Below are 27,823 nucleotides of genomic sequence, written 5' to 3' on the forward strand. Positions count from 1 at the left end.
GTTTGATTAATTTGTTATTTTTTTTTATATTTATGATTTTTAAAAACTTAATTATTTATATATAAATTATGTTGTACTTTAAATATCAACATATAAAACAAATTTCTCAATAGGAAAAAAAGGAAGACCCTTTTTAAAACATTGAATATTCAAACTCCATTAGAAACCTTTAATATACGGAACAGTGAAATTTTTACCATTCACGATATATAGAGTGATACCTAACACGTGCCCTCTCAAGAGGTCAACCAAGGACATCTTATTCATTAACGCTTAAGCTTAGGTAGGTATTCACTGATATTCAAATGAGTATAATAAATTAAGGTTTTTTTTTTTTGTATTATATACTTCAAAAACAAGCAGAACACAAGGTCTTGTTGACTGGTTTTGCGTTTAATAAAACTTCTTTATCTATTACCGAGTCGTAATAATATTATTTAAAATGGGTTCAAAATTATGATGGTATAAGACTGACTTATCAAATATTTGTAGTGATATTATAAAGAGAAAGGTTTTTATTTTTGTTTCTATGAAAAATTGAAAAATCCGATAGAGTCCCATCAAAAGCGACAAAATCCACTTAGAAACCAATAGATATTTATCGGTTTCTAAGTGACTTTTGTCGCTTTTGATGGGACCCTATTAGAATTATTCAATAGGCAACTCTAAAAATACTATAGGGGAATGATACGTACCACTGATGATGAGACTGACGATGATATAGGCTATATTTTATCAGGAGATACAGCCATGAGAGAAAAGTTATACTTACCAGGTATAATATGTACCAGGTTTTTTTCCGTCTATTGCAAGGGCACCAATATTCACGGATGCACCGTGACCTTAAATGTGCTATATAAGATTATGTTTAAACTTAAAATTTATTAATTGTGTATAATTTTAAACTTAACGAATAGTATGGTTTTTGTAACCTTCTGTATATTGCATTTCGAAGCGACCGGTTCTTACTGTTGTTGTTGCGTCACACTGTTGACTGGCTGCTGCGAGTCCCGATCGCTTGTTTTGTTTTTAACCGACTTTCCAAAAAGGACTAGCTTCTCAATTCGATTGTATTTTTTTTTTATGTATGTTACCTCAGAACTTTTGACTGGGAGGATCGATTTCGAAGATTCTTTTACGTTGTATTGATTCTGATTGATTTTTAAATATCTTTATTGATTCATATATGTTAACAATTTGATTAATAATAGCTGACATATTGCTAACATCATAATATTAATACATTTTCAGACAAACTCACCTTTACAGACATATACATTCAATCACCAAAAAGTAATTATTATTATTATTATTTTTTTATAAAACAATTCACAAGCATCAATATAGTATACATAATATGAGATGTTTGTAAAACGTTACACATTTTAAAAATTTACATTAAAATATTATTATACTAAGACTAATATTAAAAAATATTTACATTTCATATTACAGGTATATTTATTTTGCACACAATACCAAATTTCTCGCAAATAAAATATAATAAATATGTTAGTAATACGTTAACCTACTTTTTAATGTGCTTAATTGAAGTCTGTTTTTGTTTGTTTGTAAGCAAAAACAATTATCACCATCCCTACTATCGATAAATCCCTCGGTAAGAGATCTCGTATTACCAGAGCACATCACTATGACCCTAGCGGTAGTGTTGTGACACGAATCCCGTACGACATAGATATTTATTCTATGCATCGTCTACCGTTATGTTATAGTACTATATAACGATATTATGTAGTTATGTACATTTTAGCGGTTATGTCAATGAATTCATTGGTTTTGAGGCAAGCATACTTTGTGGTTTGTAATTATTTACAGCATATAAAGTACTGTTCACAATCTTTTTAAACCATTTAAATCAAAAGAAGTGGCTAACGCCCCCTTGGGGCGTACATTTAAGGAAATAAACTCTAAACAGAGATGAAATTTCTAATCAAAATCCGTAAGCTAAGCAATCTCCATAAATATACTTATTCTCTTTTTACCTAAGCCTTTAAAGTCACCTCAACTGATAGACTACAATTATTGCCTTCCCAGGTCCACAGCTAAGAAAAACTTTATCTATTCAATTTAAAACGTTTTTAAGCTATATAATTATACTATAAAATTATTTAATTAAATTATATAACAGACTATAAAACTTTAATAAAAACTTAAGTAATTACATAAATACTCTTTCCGTTTAAATCATAAAGTAACAAAAAAGATTAATTAAAAACGTGCATTAGTCCCCAAAGTTTATTTTATTAGTCATAATAACCACGTTGCTTATAAAAAAATCTTTATGTACATTCCATGAATTCCCGCGGATACTTTGTTTTGTCTTTATTAATTGGCATAAAAAATCCAGAATTTCAAATATATTTTACCTTATTTGACTAAAGATAAGTTTAATCAGTTTAGTCATACAGATTATTATTAAAAATAAAGAGATAAAGAGATCTTTTGACATTGTTTTTTTTTTTTGTCTAAGTTTGAGAACTTTGTTTCAGCTTATAAATGTAGATTTTTTTTGACAGTATTCTTTATGTAAGTTTGATAGATACATAATATGTTTGTTAATAGATCTGTGTTGTGTGAACTCTTCGTTGATACTGCAATACCGCGTAACCAACAAACACGAAGGTCGTAAGTACACAGTGACGAATTTTTACTAGAGAGGGATTAAGAAACTCAATATTTTCTTTATATCTACGTCTTAAGGCGACTTAACTACGAGTATATATAATGTTTACAAATTTACGTACTTTATATACGCTATATTAGTCGTATAACCCCTTGGTAATTATAAGTATTTGGATTAAAAACACACTTTCACGGTATTTCATCTTCGAAAACTTAACAAATTTTCTGCAACATCGCAGAACTTTTACAAGGAATTCATGAAGTAATCGATTATATATTAAATTTAATTTTTTTTTTTTCAGTTAAAATTCTAACAACAGATTGTTGCTGACAGTAAGACTTCGAGCAATTAGTTTACTTAACATTAATCAATTCATTAATAAATTATGTAGACACTAAACTAAGAAACATAAAAGCTCGTTAAACAAAAAATTTGAGTCTAGCATAATCATGTGGTGCCGCAATGTGCTTCCAAAATGTTTTCTACCTTATATGCATGTTTTCCTCTACCAATTTGTCAAATAACAGCTTTCTTACTTTTAGCTAACGACGCACTTTGGTTCCATTAAAAATTCTATGTATTATTTTAAGTTTAAATGAGCACTTATCATTTTGGCAAGAAAGGAACTTTTTTTTTACAAAATTTTATTGAAAATGAAAATCAGTGCTGAAGTTGTTCGCTTCCATTTTTTGATTGAAGTTTTTTTTTTTCATGCATCCAAACACGTTAAAAAAATTGTTGTCGGATAACATTTTACTACGAGCACAAAATAATAAGTTACATGTGTAGCTTTTGCAGGCCTTGGTTATTCTTCTTGTTTAGTTGTCTTTTTCAGGTTTCCAGAATAGCCTTCCATTTTCTTCTATTGTATCTTTAAAGCATTTTCCGGAAACTAATTAAAATCGTTACAACCTATAGGTTGTATTTACGTTAATTATGTCGGCCAGAGAGACATTGGAGTTTGTTGTATAATGTTTGGGAAACCAACTTTTATAGTTATCTAAAGAATAATCTAGTAAGTATTGCAGTATAAACGACGAAACAGTACCTAAACTTAAAAGTGTCGACTCGATTGCAAAACGAGCGGGGTCAGGTGAGCGTAGCGAGATTTCGAATTTCATCCGTTCACGTACATTCTGACCCCGGACCGCGTCAGTAAAAGTAAAAGGCCGCCGGGCGGTCTTGCAATTAAGGCTTTACTTATTTATTTTTAATTATACTTAGACTAATATATGTAATATAATTAATAAATAATAAAAACTTTTTGTTTAACAGACTTTATTTTTAAAAATATAGTGAAACGAACGCATCTATACAGCGTTTTATTATAACCTTAGGGCCTTAGGGGGTAGACAAAATAGCTACAACCTCCTTACCGCTGAGATAGCGTGAGTTTATCTTCACCTTTGTTTGGCGTAGAAAATCAACTCTGCACACTTCAACTGGATTAAAAAAAAGTAAAAACATCACATTCGAATATCGAGGTACTTAGAAATGTTGAATTTAAAGCTTTATTGCTATCGAAATAAGAGTCGTATATTTTTGTATCTTTTCTAACATATACTAATATTATAAAAATGAAAAGTTTGTTTGTTTAATCGTGCTAATATTGAGAACAACTGGTTCGAATTGACACATTATTTTTGTGTTGGATAGCCCATTTACCGAGAAAGGCTATAGGCTATATAATATTATAGTATCTTTTTTACTCAAATTAACGCAGCCTATGGGCCAAGGGCCTATTTAAATACTAGCTCAGCCCCGCAAAAAAACTGGCGGGGCAGAGCTAGTATTTAAATAGGCCCTTGAACGAGAAAGCTATACATCCTCAAAGGTTTCGCAACGTTTCAAACATTCGAAATTCGATTCGGAGAACCCATTACGGTGTGACTCAGTACGGGAACAGGTCTTGAGTGGCGCCGCCATGTGCAAAGTTTCGGCTACAATGCGATTTTACATGACCTTGAGTTTCGAGTTGAGATCTTACGTCCTATTTGATTTTTTTTTTTTTAATCTGTTTCTGATGTAATATGTATTCGTTTTAAAAACAATTCCTTCCTCCCTTATTTTTTTTTTTATTTTATTAAATACATCTTATAGCAAAGTCTTTTATACATTGTTTCATTTTTTTAATACTTCAAATAGATCAGATACAGATCAGAACGGCATCCAAGTTTGAGAACAGAATACAACACATACCAATAATTTACTCCTAATCTTTTACAGAAAACTTGTTTAATCTCTACCTATCCTACGTAGACGTCAAAAACCGTTAAATAAAAACGCACGATAACATGGGGTATGTTTTGGCTACAGTAAATATTTCATGTTCCGATTTCAAAAACTTTGTTCTTATTGATACGTCACTACATAGTATAAAACAAAGTCGCTTTCTCTGTCCCTATATATGCTTAAATCGTTAAAACTACTGCAACAGCCAGTGCCTTGACCGCTGCGCCAATGGTAGCAGGTATCGACTTCTTTAAAAAAATATAAATATCAGAAGGAATTTACTTATAAGAACTGTATTTAAGATTAAATACTCCTATTTTCTACGGTAAATTATCAGATAAACTTAATATTTTCGCTTAGCATCACTACGCCTTGAGGCACGGTTTCACCTTTGCCACTTATGCTTTAACTCTATTAATTACCCAATATCTTATTTTGACGGGTTAATTTAAATGTTTTTAATTGCTTTATATGCTGTGACAGGTAGAAATTATCAAGCGATTATTATAAATTTCCTAGAACTGCCATCCGCTTGCTTATTGTGACAGTATCTTTACTCACGACGTGTATTATGACTCTACTTCTTGTTTTGAGTCACCGTCAAAAGATTTGGGAGTCGATCTCTTAGTCATAGCTGTGATAGTTGTCTGGTCTATTATAAACATTATTAAGTTTATCGATACTATTGATCGTAACCACTTATTACTTTGTTAATAGAGTTAATGAAATATGTTGATTAGTATGTTTTAGGTTTAAAAAGATAATATTATGTATTAAATGACTCATAAGTTATTAAATTGATCTCGAGACATTTTTCTAATATTTCTTAGTAGGTGAACATCGTACTGCCATGTTTTTTTTTCGATTATATCGATTTTATTAAAATTTTATTTTGTATAATAAACCTTGTCCTGATAATAACGTACATAACAAATAATAATAATTAGTTTTTTGTGTAGTAGTTCCGAAGCTATACGTGTACATACGTTTCAGCGATTAATTTTCATCTATATAGTTTGCCATAGGGATAGGGACACCATTATCACCCGTACGGTATAAAAAATTGCCTACGACCTTATTCACAGACCTACCAATATGTACAAAATTTAATAACAATCGCTCAAGTGATTTCGGAGGAGTTCTGTAACAAACACTGTCACGCGATTTTTATATATTATACTAGCTGTGCTCGCGACTTCGTCCGCGTGGGATTTAACAAAAAAGTTCAGTTCGTAGACATTTAAAATAAATAAATTTCTAAAATAAAAGTTTTTATTTTGGGTATCGCAGGGGAACCCATTTACGGATGATATCCAGGATACCCTGGTAGGCATTCCTAGACCGTATGTCGGCTTCAGCACTTGGGGGTGCAGCCGTTTCAGAGATTAGCCGGAACAAACAGACAGACAAAAATTGTAAAAAAATGTTATTTTGGTATATGTACCGTGTATACATCCATATGAGTAGTAAAAAACGTTTATTTTAATATTATGAAGAGACACTCTAATTTTATTTATTTTTACAGATAAAATATATTTCATATTTTTATCAATTTAATTAAGAAGTAGTGTAATAGAAATCTTTTAAATTATCAATCTGCCCTAAAAAAACTGATATTCCAGTTTAAATATATCAAGAACATTAAATACTTAAAAAGGCCAAGTTTTTGTGATAATTTCTAAAACGAAATAAAAAATACTAAATTTTTTAATTCATCTTAAATGCCAAGTATGATTTAATCACACAACTATTTCCGGGTGACTGTTTTTGTCCTATTTCATCCACAAACGTCGATCAAGTTAGTCATATCCAGACCGGTCTCAATATTTATAAGTTCTTTATAAGGCAAGTTGATTTAAATAAATTTAAAGACTTAAAATTCAAGAGAATACCTTGAAGGTATACGTCCAAAATTTATAGGCACATTTTACAAATTGATAAATGAATTTTACTCTTTGAGGATTGTCTTAAGACTTTTAGCAGTACATCTTTGCCTATAGTAAACTTTAAATTAAATTTACTAAAAATTAAATATTAAATTAAAGTACATAAATTGCTGAAAATGCTTGGTTCTCTTTATTGTATTGTATGTTTGTGTTGCTATAAATTAATCATAGACCACCCACTATTATTGTGGTCTTTAAGACTCAAATGAGGTTGTAATCTCATACTTACAACAATGTTCCCATCTAGTTCGTTCCACGTGACATTATCTATATGCTATCTTGGCACTAGTGGAAACCATTAACGCTCAAGAATGAATGAACGAAACTTGCCAAATAAAGCGGATAAAATAAAATTAAATAAAATAATCGGCGTTTTTTTTTAGCTTCTGTCTAAGATTCCTTCAGTATAGTTTATTGAACATATATGACAATCAAATATTTAAAACTTTATGTAATGCATTCAGTTAATATTTGTATAAATGGATTGTAACTTTGTTTCCTCAAAGCGGCTGATGTAACATAACGCTTTTACTGTTTCCCATATGATTGTCGTATTATTACATACAACTTAAAACGCTCGTTTATACTAAGTTACGTCTTATAGTCTGAGATACGAACTCCGATCCTCACCCATCTGCTTAGTACATAAAAATTATTTAATTATTTTCTTTACTGTGTTGAAGATAAATCGCTATAAAGTTGGTTGGGAAACTTCTAGCCAGGCTATATTATATTCGGCAACCGCCATTCAAACTAGACTTTTAGCAGACAACCCTATGTCTTGTATTCTTAATGAAAGAGCGCTCATTTTGATGTAATATTTATTTACTAAACATGTGGGAGAAAGTAATATAGAACAAATTATAAGTACTAATATACCTGTTTATACCTGCCACCCAGTAGTTATTCCAGGAAATAAATAGTCAAACATTTGAATTTTCTACACGCTTCATACTGTCGGTAGATATTTAACTTATTCTTTAAACTCGTAGCTGCATTTTTAATAAAATTAATTTTTTTAATTTTAAATTAAATATAGCCTGGCCACGATTTTTAAGTCAACCCTTTCGCGATTTTTTTTAATATAATAAAATAAATATAAAATAATTTTCATCCATTAAACAAATGGGTAAAGTTCGGATCTCCTACTATTAAGTATAATGGAGTACTTACTTATAACGAAAACATAACTTAACTGTATTTCAATTTCCTTATTTATTCATTTCTCCTACTGATTTATTAGGTGATAACATACATAGTTTTATTAAGTGAATAACTTCTTACATTGCCATTGCATTGAAGGCTCCCAAAAAAATTGCTAAATATAATATTGTCGTCCATTTTATACAATGAATAACTACAAAACTTATTTCGTAATTATATACCTATACTAACGACAAAGTAATTTAAAACCCATGTGAAAATTATTAAGGTAAATAAAAAAAAAGTTTTCCATAAATTACACGCTGGGACATAACCATTTATGTAATGCGTCGTTTCATATATTTAAATATATACCGTAACGAAGCTATGAAACTATTTCATATTTTACAGTACACTATGTCGAGGCCAATAGCTTCATTCTATTAACTACAGTCAACATTAGATTAAATAATTCGATTTCTAGGCGATGACTCAGTGATACATGATTCTTTTGTTTAAAAAGTAAATGATCCTACGTGCGCATACATCTATATTATGAAGATTTTTATTAATATTATATTTCATAACACGTAAATTGACGTCGTAAATATATTTCTAGTAATTATATATTTAGAATGTACAATGACTATGCATATTGTTTCGTAAAATTACTAGTATCCTAAATGACTAAATGATCGTTGAAAAAAGAGAACTAATATTTTATTTTTTATTAAGTGTTGCTGTTTCTACATTTTCCAGAATACATGCTAGCTTTGTTGTATCTCAAATTACTGCATATTTTCATACAGATTCGATCAATCAATCAATCTTTTATGCGACTTTCGCATTTATAATAGAATATATATTTTTACATATTTTTACATAATAGTAAGATTCGGTATCTATTACTTTCTTGCAATGCCATACGTATTTTAGACTGTATAATTTATTTTAGTTTCAGTATACGCAGAATCAACTGTATTAATTGTCAAGTATTATGTTTATAACATTGTGAAACACAATTACTTTACGCCGATATCGACGACATATCGCAATAAATACTTCCAAGAATTAAAACAATCGTTTACAAAGCTCGCTCGTGAAGTGTCAACCTTCGCGGAATGCGGCTGCAGCGACCCATTTTCATACTCTTCCCGTCACCGTACCTCCCACCAACCCGTCACAGTACCTCCCACCAGCTCGTTATCGTACCCCCCGTCCCTTACTCGTCACTCGGTACCGGTATCGTGCCCTCGATGCGTTTGATTCCGTGTTGAGAAAATGCGTTTGTTTGCGTTTACTTCGTAGTTATTAAAGTTTACTTATTTATTATGTGTACTTCGTTACTTATTTAAGATTTATCTGTATATTGTTCCATTTTTGTTTGTTGTTTGTCGTTGTCTTTCAACAATAATAATGATTATAGTTTTCTAATTTTATTGCTTTACCAATATTCTTACTGTATTGGATTGAATTTTTTTTTGTCATTCTTATGCAGAAAATATGTTATGCCATGATTTATACTTTATTAAGTTGGAACGTCAATATCAAATTACATTTACATAATTGTATTATAAATAATTTCTAGTGAAATTATTGATGATACATGTACCAGAATTAAAGGAATACTCATATACATTTAAAAGCCGTCAAATAAACCTTGAAAATTCTCTATTCTAAAAATTGATGCAAATTTTAGATTTATTGTAATTTCAAATAACAAACCTTAATTTTTTTTTTAAACAAAAGTTAGGTTTTTGGTATCTTTTATTCCAATCGTATTTTATTATGATTTAAAAATATAATATAATGATAAAGGTTTTTGATAAAAAGGTTGTATATTATCTTATTTTTTAAAATTCGAACGTAATAATTATTATCATTGTTAGCTTGGATATGCTATTTAAGCACATTATCTGGTCCTAAAACGTTAACTAAATATAAGCACATAATAATGGGCACACTAGGAATTTCCTTTCCCTAGTTTTTGTCAATGCCGGTCTCGAAGGCTATCAATGATTCATTGCATTAAGATAAATTTATATGAATTAATTAATGCTTTGACCCCTATATCTTGTAATATGCGCTAAAAGTCAACATTCCATTCTCGCCGTCTACTTAAAATATAAAATTGCTATATATCGTGCTTTTAAACGTTTTATCTTTATGTACCTACGTCACTAATATAAAGTATTATTATATTATTTTTTCTAAGTTTGGAATATTTCATTTGAAAATATTATGAATGTAAAAAGACAAATGATTTAATTCGTTGCCGTAATTAAGAATAGAGATATTGCAAATATGTAATTTTTTAAACAATATTTTCCTAATTAGTTAATTACAATTATATCATATAAACATTGCACCTAAAAATAAATGAAACGAATAGTAAAAATAAGAAATCTTACTTAGGAGAGAATATAAAAAAATAACATTTTTTTGTGTAAAAATAAAAATTTTAGGAAAATAGAAAAGTTTGGAAGATTAGGAATATAAGAAAGGTTAGGAATTTAACTATTAAAAATTCACGTCTTTGTTAGAAAACGAAAATTGTTCTGATATTAATTTTATAAACCATAAGATACCTAATTTAAATTCTGCGAACGTCGTTCAGAGGAAGCTAAAGGAGGAAGACATGTGTACTAACAATGACAATGCTAAATAATTGTATTTATTACTTTATACGAAAAAAGAACTCGCGATGCGTCAGCTTGCCATCTTGAAAGTTATCGCTTAGAATACTAATTGACCAAAAATATACCAATGCGCATAAAGGTCTTTGTTGATATGCAATTGCTTAATAATGGAGACTCATTATTTCCTTTTTTGTGTTACAAGTAGATACTTGTGAATACTTTAATTAGCTAATTAAAGATTATTAAGTTTGATTGATAAAAAGACTTTGGCTTCTAAAAACAAATTTAATTTTTTAACAAAACGACACTATTCGCTTAGACATGTCGACTTATGTATAGAAAAAAAAATACATATATTTTTTTAAGATCGCTATCAACAATGTCCTTACAAGTTTTGAGTAAGATGTTCTAGTAAAAGAATTAACAAATCGACACAAACAATTTAATACCACGCCAACTCGAATTTTAGGTGTTTGTTTTTTTTATGCAAACTTGGTAAAAAGTGTTTTTATATGTACTAAAAAAATTATGAAATTGTAACGAATAAATTACCTATTAAAGATACCAAATATCAAATAAGTTTCGTAATTAATATAAAAGATATCACGTTTTTCCGTTTTCCCTTTATGTCTTGATTGTAAAGTTCATTTTTATGGGTAAGCTTGGTACAAATTTATGGTACGTTAATGATGTAAAATTATAATAAAATTGTGATCATAAAAATAAATGCAATATTTATTAATATTATAATTTCGAGTTAATTAAATAATTTGAAATATTATTTTTTGTTCTATATGCGTCAATTACCTATTGCGGTTGTTTCCCGCGTGGCGACAAATGACAGAGCATTGTAACATAAATAGTGCCGAGGTCAATTGACCGGCACTTAAGACTCAATAAGTTACTGATGTATATTGGACACGCGTCTTCGCTCGGCCTTGTATAACTATGATACAAAAAAGGTAATTAAAAAAAGAATGATTTAAGATCCGTTAATAATTTAGGAGTAAATAAATAAATGCCGCACACGCAACGGTCTTCAGAGGAATTTAGTCGTGTGTCGGGGGTCCACACTCTATACACAAGCACAAACGCCCTGGCCATTGACATTTGACATTAGCGGAGATTGAACCTACGACCGCCAGCCTAACAGCCAGTGCTTAATACCAATGACAGCTACGCCAAGGAGTCCAGACAGACACACACATACACACACACACATGCACGCACCAAATACATTAAAATATTAAAACGCGACAACACTGATATAATTATACAAGTCTAATTAATAACCTCCTTTTTCAAAGACTAAGTGCTTTTTAATTGTGTTTATTAACCGACTTCCAAAAAAGGAGGAGGTTCTCAATTCGACTGTATTTTTTTTTTTTTTTTTTTTTTTTTTTTTTTTTTTTTTTATGTATGTTACATCAGAACTTTTGACTGGGTAGACCGATTTCGACAAATTTTGTTTTAATCGAAAGGTGGTGTGTGCCAATTGGTCCCATTTAAATTTATTTGAGATCTAACAACTACTTTTCGAGTTATATCTAATAATGCGTTTTTACTTGACGCTTTTTTCGCCGACCTACGTTGTATTATACCGCATAACTTTTTACTGGATGTACCGATTTTGATAATTCTTTTTTTGTTGGAAAGGGGATATCCCTAGTTTGGTACCGTGATAAGGAAACGAGGATCTGATGATGGGATCCCAGAGAAATCTAGGGGAACTCTCGAAAATCCGCAATAACTTTTTACTGGGTGTACCGATTTTGATAATTTTTAATTTAATCGAAAGCTGATGTTTATCATGTGGTCACATATAATTTTTATCGAGATCTGATAACTACTTTTTGAGTAATCTTTGATAACGCGTAGTTGCTTGACTATTTTTTCGTCGATCTACGTTGTATTACTTGTCGATGTAATTGAAGTCGGTTTTTTTTTCGTTTGCGAGCAAACACAATTATTACTTCAATAATGCAAATTGTTCCCATGTCATTTTTCCTCTGCTTATTTGTCTGAATTTTCTGGTTTTATTGTAAATATACGTAAACTAGAAAAACGTTGCCCCAAATTTCGAAACTTTTCAAACGGGTCAAAATTATTATTATTATTCATATAATCGTTAATTTTAAAGCATAGGTACGTTAAAATAAATGTTAAAAGAAATCAAATGATAGAATAAGTTACAAGTATTATATTTTATTAAATGTGTTTGCTTTCACACCTGCTCATTTTTTATAACACTGTTTTTAATATTAAATGCGACGTAGTTATTTTCAATTTACTTCATAAATATTGTTACAATAAAAGAAAACTCTTAAGTCTATATATAATTATATAGTAAGTGCGTTATCGACTCTACCCTTGCTTTCAACACAACATAAAATAGCCAAGCGCTCTGGTCATCCCTCCGCACAGCAATGAGGTTACTTCCCCAGTTGGGCTTCTCTAAATTATGAGCAAGATCTCAATAAAATCTCTTTTGTACAACGAAACTTTTTAACTTTTTAAAAGTAGCGATTGTTATCTGGTGTTTATGATAACAACCGCGCCTGATGTATGCTATTATGCACTTTTCAAGGCATAATAGGGAGATTGACAGACAAAACAAGCATACCTGTTACAAATGTCGTAATACTAATACAAATGTCCGATCCGAGTGGAAATCTAACACGCCATTTTCTACGTATATTATTTCTATTATTTACTTTAACGCAACAATCAAGTTTTTTTCCTTGCAATTTAGTTACTTTAGTTTTGTATTAATTTACAATGTAACAATGTAAAAAATGTAATTACATGTTCTTTTTATTTTCTTAAACTTATAAGAATTCTAATATATTATAATACCGCTAGATATTTTTTATAGTAGGTGCTTATTTGGTTACTATCAATAATAATTGTGTTTGCTCGAAACGAAAAAAAAACCGACTTCAATTACATCGACGAGTAATACAACGTATATCGACGAAAAAATAGTCAAGTAACTACGCGTTATCAAATATTACTCAAAAAGTAGTTATCAGATTTCAATAAAATTTATATGTGACCACATGACAAACATCAGCTTTCGATTAAATTAAAAATTATTAAAATCGGTACACCCAGTAAAAAGTTATTGCGGATTTTCAAGAGTTTCCCTCGATTTCTCTGGGATCCCATCATCAGATCCTGGTTTCCTTATCATGGTACTAAACTAGGGATATCTTCTTTCCAACAAAAAAAGAATTATCAAAATCGGTACATCCAGTAGAAAGTTATGCGGTATAATACAACGTAGGTCGACGAAAAAAGCGTCAAGTAAAAACACATTATTAGATATAACTCGAAAAGTAGTTGTTAGGTCTCAAATAAATTTAAATGGGACCAATTGGCACACACCACCTTTCGATTAAAACAAAATTTGTCGAAATCGGTCTACCCGGTCAAAAGTTCTGATGTAACATACATAAAAAATAAAAAAAATACAGTCGAATTGAGAACCTCCTCCTTTTTTGGAAGTCGGTTAAACACAAACTTCGTAATTCGTAATTAAAAAAGCAGGACTTTATATACTGTAAATTAGAATAAAAACACTTACATAATACCACCTTTTTTCATTCTCATTTAATCATTATATGGTTAAGTGAAGTCATGTTTCTAAGAAACGAAGGTACCGGCAAGGCTCAGCTGCATCGGTTCAACATTTCACAGTCTGATAAATGCGAATTGGGCAAGATATATGCAGTAACATGCCAGTAATTACATTTCTTGCTGAAGCCAAGGTGCACTACATTTACCGGCGCGACATTATAGCCGTATTAGCTGGCGTATTGACTTATACTACCTAAGTAAAAACACATAAGGATACATTCGATTAAATAAAGCAAAATACTGCTAATTTTTATTGAAAATTAGGGTTTGATGAAGCACAATATTACTAGTTCTATAGTATGTTAGTAATTCCTCTGTGCCACATTTTGACATTTGACGTGTGACATTTTGACACATTTACTTGTGTATATTTTTTTCAGTATGATTGTTTTTTCTTATTTATTTATTTATTTGTACAAAAATCCACAGCTACATTTTATGTTTCTTAAACCAATACAAAACATCTATATCTAACATATATAAAGCTATTACTGTTTTAGAATTAAAATGTTTCTAATTAGTCATAAAAAAGGTTGTGTATTTGTATCCCGCAAATATGAAAATAAAAAAATCTTTTTTTAAATATATATTATAACTAGGTTCGCAAACAAGCGTACGGCTCACCTGGTGGTAAACGATTACCGTAGCATATAGACGCCTGCAACACCAGAAGACATCCCCCCAGGATCTCTGGTCACTTTGCTCACCAACAGGAACACAAATGCTGCTTGAAAACAGTATTACAGTATTATAACGTATTATTATTAACTTTTAACTTAATAATCTATTGCGGCGAATGTCAAAGGAAATAGTCGTTAAGTAAAACCTTTACTTAGGCTCGAGGTCTGGTTCCTTTTGAATTGTTGAGTATTTTGTAAACAATATTATAACTATGAAAATGTTTGTTAATGGTGTTTTGACGTATGTTCAGAAAACTTACGTTGTTCTAACACATTAGTAAAAAGTAAATAACATTAACAATTGAAACATGATAATGCTTTTTATATAAATTACAGTTTTTTTATAACCAAGAAATATAGAGATACTCTACTTAAGTAAAAACGAGCTCTATATATTTAGCTTGTATATAAAATTCTCGTGTCACAATGTTAGTTACCATACTCCTCCGAAACGGCTGAATCGATTTTTATGAAATTTTGTGTGCATATCGGGTAGGTCTGAGAATCGGCCAACATCTATTTCTCATACCCCTAAGTAATATGAGGGATTAATGGGGTTAATAAAATATATGGCAAAACAACCTTTGGGGGTCAGCTAGTAAATATATATTTGTAAGTTTACTAGAGAAATCTCGTCGTGAAATTAGACTAATAATAATAATTTTTCTCTAACACGTCACGCTTATACTTTAAAGTATTACTATTTTTTTTTTTATTGTGAAAAGTGTCATAAAAGTGATCTTTCTACCATACTGTATTTAAAAAAAAGTATTTTTATATCATTATGGATTTACCAATTTACGTACTTTTTTTTTTATTTTTGAATAGCGAAGCATCAATAAAAATATTAATAACACCAAATAATATAATTTATAATATCAAAGTTGTATAACGTTCAGTCCATAAGTCCCTACAGTTGTGATGTCAATTTATTTAGCTCGGTAGCGCCGCCGGCAGTTACAAAACTCTTATGAAACATTTCCTTTTTGAGTGAATTCGTGAAATCATTTATCACAACAAATCGAGATTGAATTATTATTACCGTTAATTATAACGGCACGTGAAAAGATATTTTTTATCTTTTTTGTTTAATTACTTATAAATAATACGGATACAATGTGTTTAGTATATATATGTATACTTAAACTGCATACGTAATGTTTATTTGATATTTTACATAATTAGGTACCTTTTCCCTTGGCGCGACATAATTTGATAGCGACTACTTATTTCATTCTTTTATTCAACCTTATTTTAAGTATCGAAATACTTTATAGAAAACATCTTATCGTATGAAAATCTAAGAAAGTTATTAGTATGAAAACTCAAGAAAAATTCAATATTTCACAAAACTCTATTCTCTATTTGATTGGCCTTTGATAAAGTTTCTATTTAAAATAATAAAAACTACTCAACAGTAATGATGATTTCAATTAAAGCCTTTCGTAAATGTTTAAAATATTTTCTATATGCATATACAATGCCTACGACTAGTGCATTAACAGTATCGATTACGACATTGATAATCGCAATCTGTAGATTTTATCGTAAAACCTTGTCGACACAGACAGTTACTCGCGACCTCAGGCCGAGCTAAAACAAATAAATGCCAGTCATAAAGTAAACGTGTTCCACATTTTGTTTAGCGTTTTCAATTCACGCTATTTGCTCGCTGCGTTTGGACAGCTGTAGTCTGGCGCTGCAAAATATACCGATATCAATATGCGATAATACGCCTTTACAAGAAGTAAATGACAAATTGTTTTAAAGTAGGTATTAGTTTAATATTTATTTACTATGAAATCGAATATGTATTTACGTTTTAATAACTGGTTTTATAAATATGTTATGGACGGAAAAAAAATTACCTAAGATAAAATGTTATAATAATATTTAATTTTGGAAGCCTAAAGGGTAACGAATATTAATCTTAACTCAAATCATAATGTTCCAATATGCAATTTGTCTAACAATATCGTTTAATAAAATCTCTCGAATACATATTTTTTTTCTGTCTAGTAATATCTCTTGGCCGCGAGCTTCGTCCGTCGTGGTTCAAGTAAAGTTCTACGACTACGTCAACTCGAGTGAATAAGTCGTTCACCTCCAATAAAAGATACATTTTTTCCTATTTTTCTTTAATTCTTTAAAACATTAAGTAAAGAGAATATATATTTGAATTGGTAAATAGGTTCATTGAAAACCAAATGATAAGTTATCTGTGAAATTTGGTTGTTAAATTTAACCCTAAAAGTATATCCTTATCACTTTACAAAGGATATTCGACGTGAATGAATTAGCAGCCTTGATAAGTTAATCGTAATTAATTAGTCGGGAGTTCTTTGTCCTCTAAGGTAGTGCAATGTATCCAACTCGTCTATTTTAGTGACGGCGTGGGTGACAGACGGGGTGCGTCGTACTCTAGGGACAAACGACCTCAGTAATCATAGGGGTCAAGGACATAAGAAACATCGCACCGTAAATTACTGTGTAAACTCAGTTCAAACCTACCAGCGCCGACCAGCGGTACCGACTTAGAAAATTATTATGAGTCATCGATCTCATTGTAAGACGCGGTTCAGACATTATATAAAAGTAAACCTAAAAAAATTTGAAGTTTTTTTTTATAAAGATGAACTCCTAGTAAAAGTAATAATCTATGACATATATGGACTTTAGATATCACCGTTGGCCTTTTAGATACTATTACCTTAATGGTGAATTATTATTAATTAAAAAAAAATACAGAATAACACCTGACTTAAGATAAGTTTGAGCATTATCTGCATGCATGGTACGATGTTTACGTCATTCTGATAATAAAGTGACCTTAAGATAGTTATCGGTCGACGCCTCTTCCCGCGTCCCTCGACAACTTAACACACAAGGACAATCACAGCTATATATTTGCAATTAATTATTTAAAATTACGCTGAAATTAAACTAAATAATGTTCATCGTCATTAAACTTTTTTATTTTATTGAACTTTTAACACGCCATTGTTAATTAGGAATGGTAAAGTTTAGTTATTTGACAAATTAAAAGGAAACCCTACCTTATAAAATTTTCGTACATATAAAAATATGTATGATCAATTCAAAATAATAGTTTTTATTATAGCTATCAAAGACAAAAAAAAGCAGAGGTACATGTATAAGTTTCTAATTACAATAAGTTTATTTGCTCATAAAAATAAAGTAATACAATAAAATTAATTAAGTATTTTTAATATAAACAAAGCAAAAATTTTCCACGTTGTCCGATAATCCTTTTTATTAATACACTGAGCACTTGAGCAGACAAAGGCGGCTCGTCTGACGTATAAATGACCGATCGGCCTTGTCTAGGCCGCGATGACGCCATCTTTAAAGCGGACGAACTTTTATTGGGACACCGAAATTATACGTACATCTCGCTCTTTTATGGACAAATTACAAACGATAAAAAGAGATAACAAACGGTTTGTCGTGATTAAAATACGTGTTGTACAATATATAATGTAAATTATGTTTGTTTCTTGATTTTATAATTCAGTGACATACAATACATGTTTATTTTGTTATATTTAAATATGTCAAAAAGATAAAAAACAGTTTTGCTTTACAACCATGCTTTTTAGTTTTTTCTTAACGATTTCTTCTGTAACGGATAAACGGATAACATTAAGAGTAGATTCTATTACAATGTGCGATTATCAATTACCGGAGCTGCCAAGGCAAGGTCTGTCTGATAGAGATAACAGAGATATGTCTGGGGAGCAAAGGACTCTATTGGACGTTAATTGGTTCGCCAGACAGTCTACACTCTTTGATATGCAGCCATCTTCTCATGTTCATTCAACCTTCGTTCGACTATCGTTTACGATCATATTACAATGCAAATAGGTAGATCTAACGGATAAAAGCGTGTCTTATTACATTTAAGTGGGGACGGCGAATGCGAGTAAATGAATCTTCTTTCCTGGAAATATCGGTATTGAAAGTCAATTCTAGGTATATTACAGTTATCTAAGTATTCTAAGTTATCAGGTACTGAGTGACTAACACGTAATGGGAGCGGCGGACCAGTTCGCGCGAAAGGCGAAATGCTCGCGACCGTCCGGTCGCTACAACCGGCTCCGTGAAGGCCGCACAATTCCCCCCCACTCGACTCCCTTATACTAGTGACTGCTGTTTTGTCGACATATCTTACTATTAATTCCTTTATTAATTAAAAATCATTCTACAAAACGACATAATACGAAACATATTTGACTTAATGTTATTTATAGCTTTTATAGTCGTTGTACCTTTAACATTGTATAAAATTATGATGATGATTTATAAGCTTATAAGTAAACAAGATGATACTGTCCATTTCAATTTTAAATTCATTCACAATGTTCTGACAACGTTACACGTTATCGCGCCCGAGCGCCGCGGTGAATGTTGTAAACATAATGCCAATGACACGGAGGTCACACGGTTCTATCGATAATATTGTGGTGCTATCGCACACCACTGGGTGCGTCGCAAGGCCGACATGACGGCCCTATGCGTATCGTCGCGTACGTGTACACAAACACTAAGTTTTGTAACGACAGCTTTATACCGACTCTGAATCGAATGAACTCCGTCGAACGCGTTACGTTCCGTTGAAATGATTTTCAGTTTAAGTACTCTAAACAAAAACGTATACCTAGTACTGAATTGTAATATTATAATTATTATTTGGGTTCGTTTTATTTATATTGAATTGTTTTTTCTTATAGATTAACAAGATGGTGTTGTCTAGACCTTTAAGACGTTATCAGACGAAACGAGTGCCCTGGCTACGCTTATTTTACAACTCCGAAGGACCAAGACTATGTGAATATAATTCCGTATCCCAGCGGGACATCTCAAGACTGATTCCCACGGATGCCTTAAAAACAAGCAGCGATGCAAGATGATTAAATAATAAAATATAAATATTTGTCTATAATAAATAATGCGAAAAGAGAGGCATAGTTAAAATATTTTCGAATGAGTATTTTTGGAAGTTTTTTACATAGACAATTGTTTGCACATGGTGCTCTATAGTGTAGTGAGGTGAAAAAACTATCGAGTGTAGCGGGTAATGCTAGAGTTGTGATAGCCGTGGTTATGAACACCGCGATGTCTAGCGAAGAAGCAGTGAAGGTGGAGGGGGGGCATGTCTCCGTCACAACTATCAGCATGTCCGGTCCAGAAACAAGCAACGGTAAGAATTAGCTTTTTATAAAAAAGAACGTTTTTTTTGTGCTTTGCTTTGGGGACATCCCATCCATTAATGAGGTGAGCTCAGAAGGGGGGGGGGGGGGGTTTCCACTGAAATCTCACCAAATCTAATTTAAATCGAGGGTGAATAATATCTCATCTCAACTTCAAAAAATACAAAATATTACAGATATTTAAAAAAAATATTTCAAGTATTCATTTTGCCCGCTAAAATAAATCTCATAATCATTTAGTTCAAAAAAGAATTTAAAAAAAAGGGAGAAAGTATGAAATATTTTTAGCATCAATTTCACGTAAGGGAGGTCCCAAAGTACTTTATATGTTTGCAAACAAATATTGTTTTGTTACTAAAACGAAATACCAATATTTAATATTAAAATTCAAGTGTTTGTTTATGCGATATATAAGTGTATGTTATTAGATATCATGTATTTTTTTATTAAAGTCGAGCGCAGTGAACTCACTATATTTCGTTTACCTATACTATCGAGCTTAGGTTAAAGACAGTAAACTTTATTTACAGCTTTTTTAAAATGAATTGACACCATTACGTTTCTTTTATTATTAAAATTGTGATAAACATTATTAAACTTATATTATTATTATTCTATTTATTTAGTTGGGTTTATTTGGTTGGAGGTCAACGCAACGCAAAGGTCACAGCACTGGTTTGTGGCTGTTTCGCCGGTGGTTGCGGGTTCAATCCCCGCACATGACAAACATTTGTATTGGCCATACAGACGTTTGCCGTGGTCTCGGTGTTTGTGCAATCCTTCCTCTTCACCGTGCCTCGGAGAGCACGTTAAGTCGTCGGTCCCGGTTGTTATCATGTACACCTGATAGCGATCTTTACTTATAGTAGGTAACATCCGCCAACCTGCATTGAAGCAGCGTGGTGGATTAACCTGTGACCCTTCACCCACATGGGGAAAGAGGCCTATGCCCAGCAGTTAGCAGCAGGATATGACAGGCTAAAGCGTTGTTAATTTGGAAAATAACTAAATTGTGAACCCGATGTAGTTGAAAATATAGTATTTGTTTGTTTGTACTGCAGGTCAGTTTTCATATAGCTCCAGCGGTGTACGTATCAGCGTGTCTTCAGAACCTCACGACGAGGACTCCACTGACGCTGAAATTTCCAAAATAGACTTCACACAACATCAGTATGAGGTAATAATAAGTTTGGATAAGTAACGTCCAAAGGAGTGTAATGAAAGGTTTTATAAAAAATGTAATGGGCTGAACAATGGATTGATGTTATTTGTCTTTGCGAAAATGTCATTTTAACCCTTCTTGAACCGAAGCAAAATTATTTTTTATGTACTGTTCCTTTTCTTATCTAGACGCAGACTTGGAGCTTTTCCTACCAAGTTTAATTATCAATAATAGCGGTATAATTGAGATTGAACCAGCGATAGCCTTTATTGGAACTTTAATCACAATTAATATGAAATTGTCGTCGTGCATGAGTTTATAGTTGTGTAAAAATGTTGATCGTATTCTTACTTTTAAGTTGTTATAATTATGCTATTGTCTTATTTTTGACTAGCTGTGCCCGCGACTTGGTCCGCGTGGAATTAAAAAAAAATATTATTCAGTTCGCAGATTTATAAAATTAATAAATTTCTAAAATAAAAGTGGCCTAAGTTACTCCTTATTACATCAGCTATCTGCCAGTGAAAGTCCCGTCAAAATCGGTCCAGCCGTTTCAGAGGTTAGTCGGAACAAACAGACAGACAGACAAAAATTGTAAAAAAGTTTGCTTTGGTGTACCGGTTATTTTAATGTTACAAACAGACACTCCAATTTTATTTATTTGTATAGATATTGTGAGCGTACGATGTCAAATGCCGGTGTACGGATAAATCAACAATGATTTGTTGAATGCTAATATTCTTTGTATTTTAAATAAATAAAAAATAAATAAATATATACTTATCACCTAATTTTTTTAAAAAATAAATAATTTCCTCGTTTGTGCTATTAATTGTTTTTTTTCTTGTCTATATGTTGTAATAACTTCCAGGTAAACATGAGAAACAAAAAGAAACGTTCGTCAAGTGGGCAGTACGAGAATGCAGAACAAGAAAGGCCTATGTCTTGGGAGGGTGAACTGTCCGACTCCGAAATGGTTATCGATACTAGTGTCAACAATGGTAAGCATAACTATGTCGTCTGTACTAATATTATTATAAAGAGGAAAAACTTGAGTATTACAAAGGATAAGATCAAGAACTATAAAGTTCATTCATTACAATAGCAATGAGCGAAAGTGAGCGAGAGCCATTGCCATACAAGTTATGACGAAATAACATTTTTTTTTACTATTGATACCTTAAGTGAATGGAATTTTGAAAATATTTATCTCATTTAGGTTATGGAAAACTTTTTATCTTTCTATTTCTTCGGGATCGGAAAAGATCGGAAATTGCTGATTAATCATAAAATTCGTTATTTCAGATGAAAATAGCAGCTCCCTTGATCTGCAGTCCTCACGGGATTCCATTGACACTCTCCGTAACGTGACAATTAAGACTGAACCACTGAAAACGGAATCGTTCCAAAGTTTGGACGACCAACGAGTTTTGGATCTTAAATATTCTGTTCCCCTGCAATCACATCAGCGGAGTCTCAGTATGAATAGGGTGAGTATACCAAAATGTTTAGTACTTATAAATAAGACACCTTATACTCAACGACTCAAATAGGATTAGAATCGTATCCCGGGGCTGCAAAATGTAAAAATGCCACAAAAATACGAATACAAATATACAAAACATAGATACCTAAACATAGGTTGCCCTGACAAACTTATTAGTGCCCTCCCTATACGCACATTGGTCTAATTTAAATATCAAAATTATTCACTTAAAATGCGGTACGAAAATTGATAAATTATCGTAAAATGATCAAGATTACTAAATGGTTTTCAGAAAAATATGCAACTTTATATTTTGTGTTTTTCGTTTGGTGTCGTCTTTGTAATCGTGGTTTGAAATGGTAAATAGTTATACCACCAATTCAAAATATAATATTAGTGTAATGCTCAATGAAGTATAATTAAGTTTAATTATCTTTATGGTGAACTTAATTACAGATATCGGTGCTAACGGATAACGCGTCAATGTCTCTTCCGAGGCGGCCATCATCGCCGCAAAGCAGTGCTAAGTCAACTTTATCCGACCAGTACGACACGTCGCCGCTTATACAGAATCCCGCCGTAGAAGTTCAGAACTTGACTATTAAGAAGGAAACCCAATTATCCGGTAAGCTTATACTTCCCATTCTAAAGATATTTTTGCATTGATTTTTGTTAAAGTATAAGTTATTTTTTTAATTAACGGATTTTAGACTGTTTGTTTAATATTTTTAGAATTACACACATTTATGTCGTTCCAATTTCCCATTCGGTTTAAAAATATTTGTCTTACAGTTAGTCACACATTTTTTATAACAATTCCCAAAACCAATTTAATTTTGAGCATCTTCTGTCTCGGTCTCACTATTGTCACAAAATGAAACATCATAGTTTTACCCTTTGAAAATTTTTGAATCTTTTAGGAATTTGTTATGTTTTCTTTCCAGAGTTAAAATGCGAGCCGACAGTAGGTATGGACAAGTTGCTTGGGCTCCACGGATCACCTCTTCTAGGAAGACTGCCTAGAGTACAATCTAGTGCCAGTACAGATTCCGCCGTACATTCTATGTACACGCATAGGTAAGTTTATATAAGAATATTACTTATTAGACTAGGATTTTTCCGTACTTTACTTTCCTTTAGGTTATTTTGAATTGTTTTTAATACATGCATCACAATCATACAATGTGTAACAATTATTCCTTTAAAAATATTCCATTCACAGAATGATCCTTGATACAATTTTACTACATATTAAGATCATTTTGATGTGATTGACGTTTAAAGTTTAAATTTTTTACGGAACAAATATCCCATAGCCACTTTTAATTTTGTCATTATTATTATCTTTATCTATATAAATAAAAAGGAATGTTTCGAAGCACATAACTCGAGAATGGCTCGACCATTTCGGCAAATTTATTTTTTGTATGTTCCTTAAGGCCTGCGGGAAGTTTAAATACGAAAAAAAAATATTGAACAAAAATTGATTTTTACTATGAATTTTTGACAGAGCAAAGTCTGTCCTGGTAGCTAGTAATGAATATTTCTTTTATATATTCAGACATATCTGTAGCTTTAGTAATAAATCTAAGGTGACGATTTAAAATACTCAAATAAAAGGTTTTATTTAAAAATAAAATAATTAATGATAGTAATATTTAACGTTAGTTTACACAGATTATAAGATTATTAGAAAGTGCTTTATGCTATAAGGCCGCCTTTTGCACTTTTTCTTGTTTCTCCTTGTTACTCCGAGCGGGAATCGAAGCCACGACCGTCTGTGTTAAGGCGCCGCCGACACGGCACACGCACCATTACACCAGAGCGGTCGTATGTAGAATATAATTATTATTATATCCTCTTGTTTATTGTTCCCAGCGTATACAGTAGCCCATCAGCCAGCCCCCGTCCTTCTCGTCATTACACGCCGTCTCTTTCACGTAATAACAGCGACGCCTCACACTCCTCCTGCTACTCCTATAGCTCAGAGTTCTCGCCCACCCATTCACCAGTTCAGGTAAATAATGTGGAAACTATGATATGATATTCAAAAAATGTTTACGATTCCTAATGTGTGGGTAACACAAAAATATAATCGTAGACATTAAAAATAGCATGGTGTCGTCTCCTGTCAAAGATTTTCATTATAATATGAAACTTTGAATAGTTACGGGTTTCTGTAAAGAGCTCACTATAGACGGCGCCACGGTTCGCTTAAACCGAATATAAAAATCATCATATCAAAAATTTCGATCTAGCGGGTACATCGTTCCATAGCTTAATTGGCTAGAGCGTCGACACGGTCAGTCGGAGACGCGGGTTCGAACCCCGCTGGAGCGGTCAATTTTTGATATGATATTCAAAAAATGTGGAAACTGTTTAAATTATCCGTTTATTTATATTATATTTTAAATTATATGTATAGAATTTAGAAATTGTCTTAAAAAACTGGTTGTCTGTAAGTATAGGCCACTCGAGTGGAAGAGAGATAGATGCCTCATCCATCTCTCTTCAACTGAGCGTAACCATACAATGAGTCATCCTTTTTCGTGTATGCCGCCGGTGTTCATCGATTTATTAGACGTTGTATAATTTGAACAATTTTTTTATTGAATGGTGCCTTGCGTGATATCTACTAGTTTAAATAAATTATATTGAAATACACTTAACAAAATAAGAAACACAATGGTTGCTTTAATTAAATTTTCAAACGTTTTAATTTATTTTAAAAGTACATCTTTGGCGCCCAAAATGGGTCAAAAACATTAATTAATCACTAATCATTGTTTTAGGGTCGTCATCCTCACGTTGTTTATCGAGAACCAACTGTCTTCCCTGCGTCGCCAGCGCACGATGAAGACACCGACACCACTGATGACCGCCTTCATCATCATCAGGGTATCAGCAGACAACAATTAATTAATAGGTATGTTAGAGTAGAGTTTATTATTTTTTTTATGATGGGCTGTAGATATTAGGGAAATTAATGAGCAAGAAAGAGAAAAAGGCAGAGAGTGTAATTTTGGTTCTTACATACTTTGGTATGCAACCAATAACATCGCAATGAATTCAGAATATTTTACGCGAAAGAGTACCTTATATACATGTCAGTTAGATTAAGTTCCAATTTTTCTTTTTTTACTAGAAATTGTTTTTTTTTTACAGCCCGTGTCCAATTTGCGGAGATAAGATAAGCGGTTTTCATTACGGAATATTTTCGTGCGAATCTTGCAAGGGTTTCTTTAAACGGACCGTACAAAACCGTAAGAACTACATGTGCCTCAGAGGGGGAAACTGCCCAGTTACTGTTGCCACTAGGAAGAAATGTCCCGCTTGCAGATTCGACAAGTGCTTGGGATGTGGAATGAAACTTGAAGGTAATTATATTTTTTACAATTAACAGCCACAACATTGGGCAAAGACGTTTGTTTATCTTTGGGTTTTAGATTATAACAAATGTGCCCAGAGTTATACAAATATTTTCTAAATTAAATCCATAATCGCGAATGCAATGGCTATCCAAATATATACATGATTGTTGACAAACATTTGCATGATGCCATAAAAAGATATTTGTCGGTTTAGGCCTTTATCTTTGTGTTGTGTTGTTCGGAACCGTAAAAAAGGATAAATCCTCTGGTAAAGTAGTAAAAGTAAATTAATAGTAATAGTAATAACTAAATAATAATATAATTATAATAATAATGCTATTTAAAACACCAAATTTATTAGTTTGTTAATAAGACCATAAATGTATGAAATATAAAAAAAAAAATTGCAAATTGTTCATACTGTACTGTTAATTTTTATTTTATTTTATGTAATACATACTGTATTGGCTATATTTTCCAGTATATTTGCCTCTTCAAAAATAAAAAATGAATTAAGATTTTCATATGATAAATATTAAAAAAAAAACGAGTGTGTCCAATAGACCACACGACTGAAGTAAAACTTCTTTAGTCGCCCCCACAGTAATACACGAAACGTAACTCTCTCTCTTTCTAACTTCACTATCATATCTCCCTCTCAACTTCAATTCGTCTCGCCCGATCACGCTTTTCGTGACAGATCTCGTCTCGCATTCACCAGCTTACTCCCCAAGTAATGATGTTTAACTTGAATAAAATCAAAAATCAAAAACAGCTTTATTCAAATAGGCAATAGGTTATTTATTATTAAATTATAATTTGGATGCTTGACATTAGGTAACGAAAACACAATACACTTGGTTTTTTTGACGTTCAAAACCAAGTTGTTTATTTTAAACCAATATTGAATTCGCGATAAAGAAGTGTTCACGTCATCATAATTTACCTTTTTCCTATCAACTTTAAATATAAGAGATGTGTCATCTGCAAATAGCACTATATCACAAATATAATTAACATAAAATGGCAGATCATTTATATATATTAAAAAAAGAAACGGACCTAGAATCGACCCCTGTGAAACGCCCATTTTTAGCACAAATCCAAAAGACTTCGTTTCGTATATTTATTATTGATACGTGTTGAATTCTATTAGATATATATGAATCAATTTGATTAAGAGCTTTACCATTAACGCCGTAATACTCAAGTTTACGTAATAAAATCCCGTGGTCCACGCAATCAAATGCCTTTGATAAGTCATAAAATACACCAATAGCATTTGTTTTTATCCCAAGCATCATATGTGTTTGAGAAGTGTCAAACTAGTGTAGAGAATAAAATAAGATGATATATAAATGAACACTTCCGGGCAGCGATCCGCGAGGACCGCACGCGCGGCGGCCGCTCCACGTACCAGTGCTCGTACTCGCTGTCGGGCGCCGCGTCCACCGGCTCGCTGCTGTCCGCGCACGCGCCCGCCACACTGCGCCACGCCTCCAGCCTCACTTGCGTGAGTACCGCTCGGCATTTAACTCCGTCAATTATTGTGTATTGTATTGTATCGGTCACCAACCCGCCTGCCCAGCGTGGTGACTATGGGCAAAACACATGAGTTCACGTTATTTTTGGCGTAAACTTGTGGAGGCC

General features: G+C 31.9%; 1 protein-coding gene across 1 annotated transcript in view; it reads left to right on the forward strand.

Moving 5' to 3' along the window:
• The window catches only part of LOC123666066 (nuclear hormone receptor FTZ-F1 beta), a 45,024-nt gene that overhangs the window by 11,372 nt on the left and 5,829 nt on the right, over positions 1 to 27,823 (forward strand). Inside the window, exons 2-11 of the mRNA XM_045600276.1 lie at positions 19,675 to 20,144; positions 21,216 to 21,331; positions 22,188 to 22,317; positions 22,622 to 22,806; positions 23,259 to 23,427; positions 23,747 to 23,879; positions 24,681 to 24,819; positions 25,595 to 25,728; positions 25,968 to 26,179; positions 27,550 to 27,686. Of these exons, the coding sequence (XP_045456232.1) occupies positions 20,048 to 20,144; positions 21,216 to 21,331; positions 22,188 to 22,317; positions 22,622 to 22,806; positions 23,259 to 23,427; positions 23,747 to 23,879; positions 24,681 to 24,819; positions 25,595 to 25,728; positions 25,968 to 26,179; positions 27,550 to 27,686 (1,452 nt within the window). The 5' untranslated portion in view covers positions 19,675 to 20,047. The remainder of the gene's footprint in view (positions 1 to 19,674; positions 20,145 to 21,215; positions 21,332 to 22,187; positions 22,318 to 22,621; positions 22,807 to 23,258; positions 23,428 to 23,746; positions 23,880 to 24,680; positions 24,820 to 25,594; positions 25,729 to 25,967; positions 26,180 to 27,549; positions 27,687 to 27,823) is intronic.

This window comes from Melitaea cinxia, chromosome 2 (assembly GCF_905220565.1).
Source record: "Melitaea cinxia chromosome 2, ilMelCinx1.1, whole genome shotgun sequence".
Taxonomy (NCBI): domain Eukaryota; kingdom Metazoa; phylum Arthropoda; class Insecta; order Lepidoptera; family Nymphalidae; genus Melitaea; species Melitaea cinxia.